This window comes from Gymnodraco acuticeps, unplaced genomic scaffold (genome assembly GCF_902827175.1).
Source record: "Gymnodraco acuticeps unplaced genomic scaffold, fGymAcu1.1, whole genome shotgun sequence".
NCBI classification, from domain to species: Eukaryota; Metazoa; Chordata; class Actinopteri; order Perciformes; family Bathydraconidae; genus Gymnodraco; species Gymnodraco acuticeps.
The window spans coordinates 20,001-30,068 of record NW_022991234.1 but is presented as its reverse complement, the minus strand read 5'-3'; the positions used below and the strand labels follow the sequence as shown (position 1 = coordinate 30,068).

Genomic DNA, 10,068 nt, shown 5'->3' with positions numbered 1-10,068 from the left:
AGGAATTGTCATTTCTCCTCTGAAGCTGCTGAGCACATGATGATGAAACCTTTGAGCCTTGAGTTCCTGTGGTTTGTTCTGCAGGAGGCGTCGGTGGTTTTGTTCGAGGATCTGCGACTGTGTGCCGTCAAATCTCTGGAGAACATCGACCGGCGCTTCTGCTTCGATCTGCTCTCTGTGCAGAAGTGAGTCCTGATGATCAACCCGCTTTAAAAATAACACATTATTATTATTAGAGAAGTTGGGACCACTTTACAATAAGACCACCCGCATAAAGGGTTTACGAATAGTTTGTGATTCATTTATTAATTAGGTTGTGAACACTTTATAAATCTTAATAAGACATGAGATAAACAGGGCGACTGTGACCGGTTGCTTGCCAAATAGGGAGCCCACATTTATCTGTACTGCTAAGCCTTATATTGGCTACCTAGCTTACTTCGTCTCCTTCATCAGCCAGCATCCTTGGTATCTGTTGCTCACTGAGTTGATTCTCGCTAAGTAGCCAATATAAGCCTGTGTTGATGTATGTTAGAACTGGTTTATAAATGGTTCCTAATGATTAATAAAGTGTTTACAACCTAATTGATAACCTAATTAGAAACCCTTTATGAATCCTTTATACGGGTGGTCTTATTGTAAAGTGGTGCCCATTCAAGTTTTACATGCAAGGAATCTGCTCTGGTGCACGGCAACGCACTTGGATGGTAAACTGCTCAAAATGACGGCCAAATACATTTCCAAGCCATTGAGTCACATTTGTAATAAAAGCTTAGAGCAAAGCGTGTGCCCCGAGATCTGGAAGGAAGCCAAGGTCATCCCATTACCCAAGGATAAAAGAAAATCCTTTGCTGGTTCCAATAGTCGACCTATCAGTCTCCTCCCAGTGTTAGGTCAATTAATAGAAAAAATAGTATACACCCAAATTCAATACTACTTTTCAAGTAACAATCTGACAACGAACTACCAACAACATGCCTATAGAGATGGTCACTCTACAAGTACAGCACTTGCACAAATGACCGACGACTGGCTCAAGAGCATGGATGATAGGAGGCTTGTAGGAGCTGTGATGTTAGACTTTAGCACAGCTTTCGATGTAATCGATCATAGTCTGCTGCTGAACAAACTCAAATGCTATGGCTTTGGTTCTGTTGCTATGGCTTTGGTTCTGTTGCTATGGCTTTGGTTCTGTTGCTATGGCTTTGGTTCTGTTGCTATGGCTTTGGTTCTGTTGCTATGGCTTTGGTTCTGTTGCTCTGGCTTTGGTTCTGTTGCTCTGGCTTTGGTTCTGTTGCTATGGCTTTGGTTATGTTGCTATGGCTTTGGTTCTGTTGCTGTGGCTTTGGTTCTGTTGCTATGGCTTTTGTTCTGTTGCTATGGCTTTGGTTCTGTTGCTATGGCTTTGGTTCTGTTGTTATGGCTTTGGTTCTGTTGCTATGGCTTTGGTTCTGTTGCTATGGCTTTTGTTCTGTTGCTATGGCTTTGGTTCTGTTGCTATGGCTTTGGTTCTGTTGCTATGGCTTTGGTTCTGTTGCTCTGGCTTTGGTTCTGTTGCTCTGGCTTTGGTTCTGTTGCTATGGCTTTGGTTATGTTGCTATGGCTTTGGTTCTGTTGCTATGGCTTTGGTTCTGTTGCTATGGCTTTGGTTCTGTTGCTATGGCTTTGGTTCTGTTGCTGTGGCTTTGGTTCTGTTGCTATGGCTTTGGTTCTGTTGCTATGGCTTTGGTTCTGTTGCTGTGGCTTTGGTTCTGTTGCTATGGCTTTGGTTCTGTTGCTATGGCTTTGGTTCTGTTGCTGTGGCTTTGGTTCTGTTGCTATGGCTTTGGTTCTGTTGCTGTGGCTTTGGTTCTGTTGTTATGGCTTTGGTTCTGTTGCTATGGCTTTGGTTCTGTTGCTGTGGCTTTGGTTCTGTTGCTCTGGCTTTGGTTCTGTTGCTATGGCTTTGGTTCTGTTGCTATGGCTTTGGTTCTGTTGCTATCGCTTTGGTTCTGTTGCTATGGCTTTGGTTCTGTTGCTATGGCTTTGGTTCTGTTGCTCTGGCTTTGGTTCTGTTGCTATGGCTTTGGTTCTGTTGCTATGGCTTTGGTTCTGTTGCTCTGGCTTTGGTTCTGTTGCTATGGCTTTGGTTCTGTTGCTATGGCTTTGGTTTTGTTGCTATGGCTTTGGTTCTGTTGCTCTGGCTTTGGTTTTGTTGCTATGGCTTTGGTTCTGTTGCTATGGCTTTGGTTCTGTTGCTATGGCTTTGGTTCTGTTGCTATGGCTTTGGTTCTGTTGCTATGTGTTGGACGGAGAGCTACCTGACTAGGAGAAGGCAGCGAGTCTTTTTCAATGGGAGCTTCTCTGAAAGTAAGGTGTTGCAGTGTGGGGTCCCACAGGGGAGTTCGCTTGGGCCTTTGTTGTACTCTATATTCACAAATGACCTTCCTTACGTATTAAATAAGTCCAGCGTAATAATGTATGCTGATGATTCCACAATGTACAGCATCAACATGCAGTGAGTTAAACTATCTACTTAAAATAGAGATTAGAGCCATACTGGGTCAACAATAACAAACTGGTACTCAACATTGCAAAAACAAAAGCAATGGTGTTCGGATCCTGACAGATGTTCAGCAGCAATCCTCATTAAGCCTGACGCCGGCTGGTCAGCCAGTGGAACAGGTACACGAGACTAAGCTGCTTGGCATTGTTCCTGATTCTGGTTTACGGTGGACGAAGCAAATTGACAGTATCGTAACTAAAATGGGAAGGAGCTGTGACGAGAACATTTACAAAGTATGAAACACCAACCACTTTGAAACAAGTCATTCAGTCTCTGGTTTTGTCACATCTTGAGTCCTGTCCGGTCATATGGTCATCAGCAGCAAAAACACATTTACAGAAATTACTAATAGCTCAAAACAAGGCTGCCAGACTCGCTCTCCACTGTTCGAAGCGCACTCATATTGGAGTTATGCATAAAAACCTATCACGGCTTCCGGTTGAGAAACGTCTGCAATCTCGTGTTATCACTTTTCTAAAAAATGTCCAATTTAGCAAAAAAACACTATTTTTATGATCAAAGTTTACACAAGAGACGAGCACGACCATAAGATTAGACAAGCTGCATCAGGCCATCTACGGGCACCTAAACCCAGGACCAATCTTCTGTGACTTATGGCGCATTTCCACTGCAGCGGGGTAGCCCCGTTTAAGCGTCCCTAAGCGTCCTCGCTCTGGCCTCGGGCTGCCTCGCTGGCCGGCCCAGGCCGTGGCGCATTTCCATTACAGTTTAGGACCTGGGGTAGCAACGCAGTGTAGGCGGGGCGATCGGCTTTGTTTTTGTTCACATTTCGAGTTGTTCCGTTGAGCTCCCGCTGGATTTGATCATCCCCAATGAGATGTAGGAACGTCGTCACCTCCTCGGTCGACCACGGTGTGCTTTTCTTATTAGACGTAGCCATTTTTGTAGCTCATCCGTTTACAAAATGCTGTTTATAGAAATGCTGCAAGCTTGCTTCTAAATATATATGCGACGCTAGGGATGAACTTGCGCGCGATCTTGTGACGATTCTCTCTGACCAATCAGCAGTCGAGAGTGTTGACGTCACTAGTTCAGCCCTGGCCCTGGTCTGAGGGAACCACGATTTTATGGGGCCGGAAAAAGAGGGAAAAAGTACCCGCTGGCCGGTACTAGGCTATATGGAAAGGCCACCAAAAACTGGCCTGGCCGCTTGAGGACGGTTAAGGACGCTTAAACGGGGCTACCCGCTGCAGTGGAAATGCGCCATTATCGAGCTATGAAGGAACTCATTGCCAAACTACCTGGCTGACATAGAGTCCAGAGCCTCTTTCAAGAAGAGATTGAAGGGCCATCTACTAATGACCACGTACCCCTTACTGTGAACCCTAATGTCATGCTTTGAGCTGGTGGGGGTCTTGTGCACTCATCCTTGGCTGAGGTTGATATTGAAAGTGGATGAGATTGTTGATGATATTGGTGACGTTGTTAATGATGTCAGGAATTATGTCTTGAATGTTGTTGTATTGTTTTAAGTGTCGGACCCCAGGAAGAGTAGCTTTTGAGGATCCTTAATAAACATAAACGCTACAGAACAATCTAAATCAAAGCAAGCATTGCAAAGAAAAATCTAGAAACACAAGTAAAAAAATACAATAAATTACAAATGAAATGAGAATGAATACTAATTAACCTCAGAGAGTATCAATAGTATTATTATCACAGCTGTTATTATTGATTTCATTAAAGTTAGGAAGATATTTATTATTATTTATTTTTAATTATAATGGTTTTTATTTATTGTACACTCTTTTTATTTTCATGTTAGAATTAATGCATAATATATACACATTTATTCGTATTCAACATTATTTCTATTGTTGTTGTTGTTGTTGTTGTTGTTATTGTGCATTTATTGTATTTTTAATGTATACAAATAATGCTGTTATATTGTGTATTCTCAGGAGCTGTGCTCTGCAGGCGGATTCTGAGGAGGTGAAGCAGTCGTGGCTCGAAGCTCTGCAGGGGAGCATCGACCTCGCCTACAGACAGGTACAGACAGACAGGTACACACAGACAGGTACACACAGACAGGTACAGACAGACAGGTACAGACAGACAGCTACAGACAGGTACAGACAGACAGGTACACACAGACAGGTACACACAGACAGGTACACACAGACAGGTACAGACAGACAGGTACAGACAGACAGGTACAGACAGACAGGTACAGACAGACAGGTGCAGACACTCAGCTACAGACAGACAGGTACAGACAGACAGGTACAGACAGACAGGTACACACAGACAGGTACAGACAGACAGGTACAGACAGACAGGTACAGACAGACAGGTACACACAGACAGGTACAGACAGACAGGTACAGACAGACAGGTACAGACAGACAGGTACAGACAGACAGGTACACACAGACAGGTACACACAGACAGGTACACACAGACAGGTACACACAGACAGGTACAGACAGACAGGTACACACAGACATGTACACACAGACAGGTACACACAGACAGGTACACACAGACAGGTACACACAGACAGGTACACACAGACAGGTACAGACAGACAGGTACACACAGACAGGTACACACAGACAGGTGCACACAGACAGGTACAGACAGACAGGTGCACACAGACAGGTACAGACAGACAGGTACAGACAGACAGGTACAGACAGACAGGTACACACAGACAGGTACAGACAGACAGGTGCACACAGACAGGTACACACAGACAGGTGCACACAGACAGGTACAGACAGACAGACAGACAGACAGGTACGTACAGACAGACAGGTACAGACACTCAGCTACAAACAGGTGCAGACAGACAGACAGGTACAAACAGAGAACAGAAACTCAGGTACAGACAGAGAACAGACAGAGAACAGACAGACCATGAACATGCACTGAACCTGTCACTCACTACAGGAGAGGGCAAATCCCATAAAAACAAGACGATGGCCTCTTTCAAAAGTTACTAATGTAATGAAACGTCCCTCCCATGTGTTCCTCCCCAGCCTAAAGAGGCTCCTCCCCCTCAGGGTGGGGGCGACTCCTCCCCTGGCCCCCCCCCTCAGAGGCAGTCTGTGCTGGGCGAGGCGTTCAGGGCCCCCGGGAACATGCTGTGCTGCGACTGTGGAGAGGAGGAGCCTCGCTGGGCCTCCATCAACCTGGGGGTCACCGTCTGCATCCAGTGCTCCGGCATTCACCGGTCAGTACCAATACTCTCTATTATATAGTACTTACTAGAGGTGTGGACTCGAGTCACATGACTTGGACTCGAGTCACATGACTTGGACTCGAGTCACATGACTTGGACTCGAGTCAGACTCGAGTCACCAATTTGATGACTTTGGACTCGACTTGACAAAATCACAAAACACTCGGGACTTGACTTGGACTTGAGCCTTCTGACTTGAGGTGATCATTTAATTCGGGGGTCTCCAACACGCCGATCGTGAGCTGCCGCTAGAAGAGCAGACTCCCGTCGGGGAGAGCAGAATCTTCAGCCGCTCCTCCTCTTGCTGTGAATCCATGCAGGGAGGGGGGACTTTATTTAGCTGGGCCACCATGCGGCCAATCATATGCGAGGACACACTAGGATCATACCATTATGTGAAAGAAGGGTGGGGGGCACAGCATGTGTAGTGGTACAGGCCAGCTGCACAGAGCGACGGGGAGCCGGATTTAAATTTAAAGCGCGTCGGGAAAAGTCAAGAAATGAGCGAAAACCAAAAAAAGAAGCAGCGTCTGCTGCTTTTCAACGATACTGGAGAAAGCAGAGCTGAGTGCAGGATCTGTAAAATGAAAATAACCTTTTTTGGTAACCACTCAGGATTTATTGTCAGAGGAGGGAGAAGTTCAGATCTTGAGTAAAAGTTCCAGAGTGTAGGAATACTCGGTTACAATAAAAAGTCCTGCATTCAAAATGTTACTCAAGTAAAAGTAGAAAAGTATTAGCATCAAAATATAGTTAAAGTCCCTGCAGAGGGATCTAGATGCAGGTGTTCTTTATAGAGACGCCTCGCTGCACATTATCCCTTGCATAGAGATAGATTGTGGGTCCCTCACAACATGTTGTACACAGTGGAAATAAACATTTTGGTTACCTCAACATCAGGGATCTTATACATTAAACTCCTTCTGAATCAAACCGTCACGGTAGCCTCACCTCACTGATCCCTCTTGAATTAGAGAAACACGTTACTTTACCAGCAGAGAGAAAATGGATTATTAAATTAATAATGAGTCTAATAAAGAGCAGTTTGATTATTAAGTATTATTCTGTTGATCGATGTCATTACATTTGGTGAAAAACACATAATGACTTGTTTATGACTCGTTTTGTCAAAGTTTAGGACTTGACTTGAACTTGACCTCTGGTGTTTAATATTCACTATATACACCGGTCAGTACCAATACTTTATATGATATAGTGTTAAATATATATACACGGTAAAATAAATAAATAACATAATAAAATCTTTAATATTTTGGGAAATTCTGACTATTTTTAAGTGAAAAAGTGAAAGTGTTAGAATATTCTGAGAAGAAGAAGAGGAGGATAAACGCTGATGGAAATGTAACATTGAGTCTTAATTCATGAAGTTCAATATCTCAGGACACGAGATGTACTTTATGGCGAAAAAGGGTTAGGTTCAATGTTTGGTCCAAAAAATCTTGATTATTTGGGTTAAAAGGTCTCGAGAAAAAATACAACGTTTTCATATTTTGAGAAACAAATATGCAGATTATGTTAAATTTATGAATTTCAAAAACTAATCCAACAAAATACGTTGTGTTTCCAGGAGTCTGGGAGTCCACCTGTCCAAGGTGAGGTCTCTCACTCTGGACTCCTGGGAGGCAGAGCAGCTGAAGGTAACACACACACACACACACCACATCACACCAAACACTGACACACACACACACACACACACACACACACACACACACACACACACACACACACCATGTATACATCACTTCAGGGGGCATTACATAACCTTAACCAACACATGCCTAACCCTTACCCTAATCCTAACCCTAACCAAGTCTAGTAATGCTAGGCCAAACACACACACACACACACACACACACACACACACACACACACACACACACACACACACACACACACACCACACACACACACACACACACACACCAAACACTGACACACACCACACCCACACACACACGCACTTGTTGACAAAATATGAAAACAACACACTTAATGCATAATTTAATTTGAATCCTCCTCCTCCTCCTCTTCCTCCTCAGCTGCTGTGCATTCTGGGTAATAACGTGGTGAACAGGATCTACGAGGCTCGATGTTCGGATGAAGGACGAGTTAAACCCCGATCCGACAGCTCGAGGTGAAACAAACGTCTCTTATTAAATCTCAAACCGTGACATCACGTGTGTTTGAGTCTCAGCTTCGTTCTTCCTGCTCGTCTGTCGCTATGCATTCAATCCTTCAGCGTGGATTCCTGTGATGATGAGTTATAAACCTAAAGGAATAAGATGAACGTTTTCTTGGTTTCAGATCAGAGAAAGAGGCGTGGATCAAAGAGAAATATGTGGAGAAGAGATTTGTGCAGAGCAGCTCAGAGGGTGAGTGCAGCAGGAAGGAAACTCATTAAAGGATCATTCGATGTATTTAGTGTTCAATGCCGTCTACAATTAAACACCATTTAATCCAGCAGAGGAGACAGACGGACATTCTTCAGAAATGTTTTTTTTTTCCTCGAGTCAAAATATCTTAATATTTGGAAAAAAAGCATTTTATCAAAAAAATCTGAATATTTTTTTGATAAAATAAGTTTTAATACTTTAAGAAAAATAATTGTTTTTCGGGAGAAAAGTTGTGAAATATTTTTGCTAAACTAAGAATAAAAGAACATGAATATTTTGAGTAGCGGAACAAATCTATATTTTGGGGATATTTTTCTTGAGTGAAATAATCTAAATATATATATTTTTTTAAAAATCTTTAGGACAAAGAATATTCAGAAAAATAAAAAAGCTGAATAATTTGACCGAACATTTAATTTGAAAAAACATGTTTGGACTAATAACAAATAGGAATGTCTCAGGTACAAAAAAAAGATATATTTTAACGAAAAAACTGAATCTTTTGAGCCAAAATGTTCTCAATACTTTTAGAAAAATACGTTTGAATACTTTAAGAAAGAAAGTTTTTTGAGAGAGAAATAGCGAAATATTTTGCTAAACAACTAAAGGAAAAAATTCAAAGGCCCTGTGTTTCTCCAGGGCTGCTAACCGAGCTAGCTCAGCTCGTTGCTCTGATAACCGAAGATCCAGACGTCCGTGATTAAAATCGTTCATCCGGTTAAATATAGTTAAACAAATACCAATTGTATCATTAAAGTTCAAGAGAGGATGGTTTGCGGGAAATAAAACTGTCTTTTCTTCAATTCCTGTATGTTTTCATATCGCTATATATATATATATATATATATATATATATATATATATATATATATATATATATATACAGGGGGGAAAGAAAATCACTAAACAACGAAAGAAAAAAAAAACCTCATTCATTTTTTTTTTTATATTTCTCTTGAGAAAGATAATCTAGATATACATTTGTTAAATTACTTTTTCAGACCAAAAAATGTTTGGATTGATAACAAAAAGGTTTTCTCAGGAAAAAAAAGAAATATTTTAATGAAAAAATATTCTCAATACTTTTAGAAAAATATGTTTTAATGAGAAGAAAAACTAATTTTTTGAGAGAAAAATGGCGAAATATTTTTGCTAAACAAAGAAAAATAGAATATTTTGAGGAAGAAAACATTTTTTTTTTTGTATATTTTGACCCCAATTTTTTTGGACTGATAACAAATAAAAGTTTGAAAAAATGAATCTTTTGAGACAAAAATATTGTCAATACTCAATACTTATATTAAGTGGAAAAAAGTCTTAGAAAGAAAATAAAGGCTTAATATTTAAAACACTGTGTGTGCTCTCTATGATTTCTAAGTGGATTTATAGTGAGTTCTGGACGGGCGTCAGTGATAACGAGGATCTTTAAAGGCTCAACAATCCTCCAGTCACATTAAATCTCTCGTCACGCTGCAGGGAAGGCGGAGGCCGGGCGGCGTCTGTACCGGGCGGCCATGGCGGGGGATCTGGTTGCCATGGCAGCGGCGTTGGCCGAGGGGTCGGAGGTCAACGGGAGCATCGGCGAGGAGGGGGGGGGGGCAAACCCCGCTGATAGGAGCCGCTATCGGGGTGAGCAGGAAATATATATGAATGTACAAGTCCTGCATCCAATACCCAACTAATGTAATACAGAGCATCAGCTAGTTCCTGAACAGTGTCCTTCACATGCTGATATCCAAGAGAGGGAGTTACAGTCTCAAGATGGAGGAACAGAAAGCAGTACTCAATGTTTACTTTCTTAGACATCTTCAAATGTATTTTTGAATTATTTGTTTCCTTATCTCCTAAATAAATATCGAATATGTTTCAAACATGTTTTTCAGATGTTATTTTACATGTTT

General features: G+C 41.9%; 1 protein-coding gene across 1 annotated transcript in view; it reads left to right on the top strand.

Moving 5' to 3' along the window:
* Positions 1-84: 84 nt before the first annotated feature.
* Positions 85-10,068, top strand: part of zgc:162872 (BAR_ACAPs and ArfGap_ACAP domain-containing protein) — a gene marked incomplete at its 5' end in the record, with an annotated part of 15,580 nt that continues 5,596 nt past the window's right edge. The window contains 8 exon segments of the mRNA XM_034239439.1: positions 85-185; positions 4,468-4,555; positions 5,548-5,741; positions 7,339-7,408; positions 7,814-7,908; positions 8,079-8,146; positions 9,644-9,759; positions 9,761-9,796. Of these exon segments, the coding sequence (XP_034095330.1) occupies positions 85-185; positions 4,468-4,555; positions 5,548-5,741; positions 7,339-7,408; positions 7,814-7,908; positions 8,079-8,146; positions 9,644-9,759; positions 9,761-9,796 (768 nt within the window).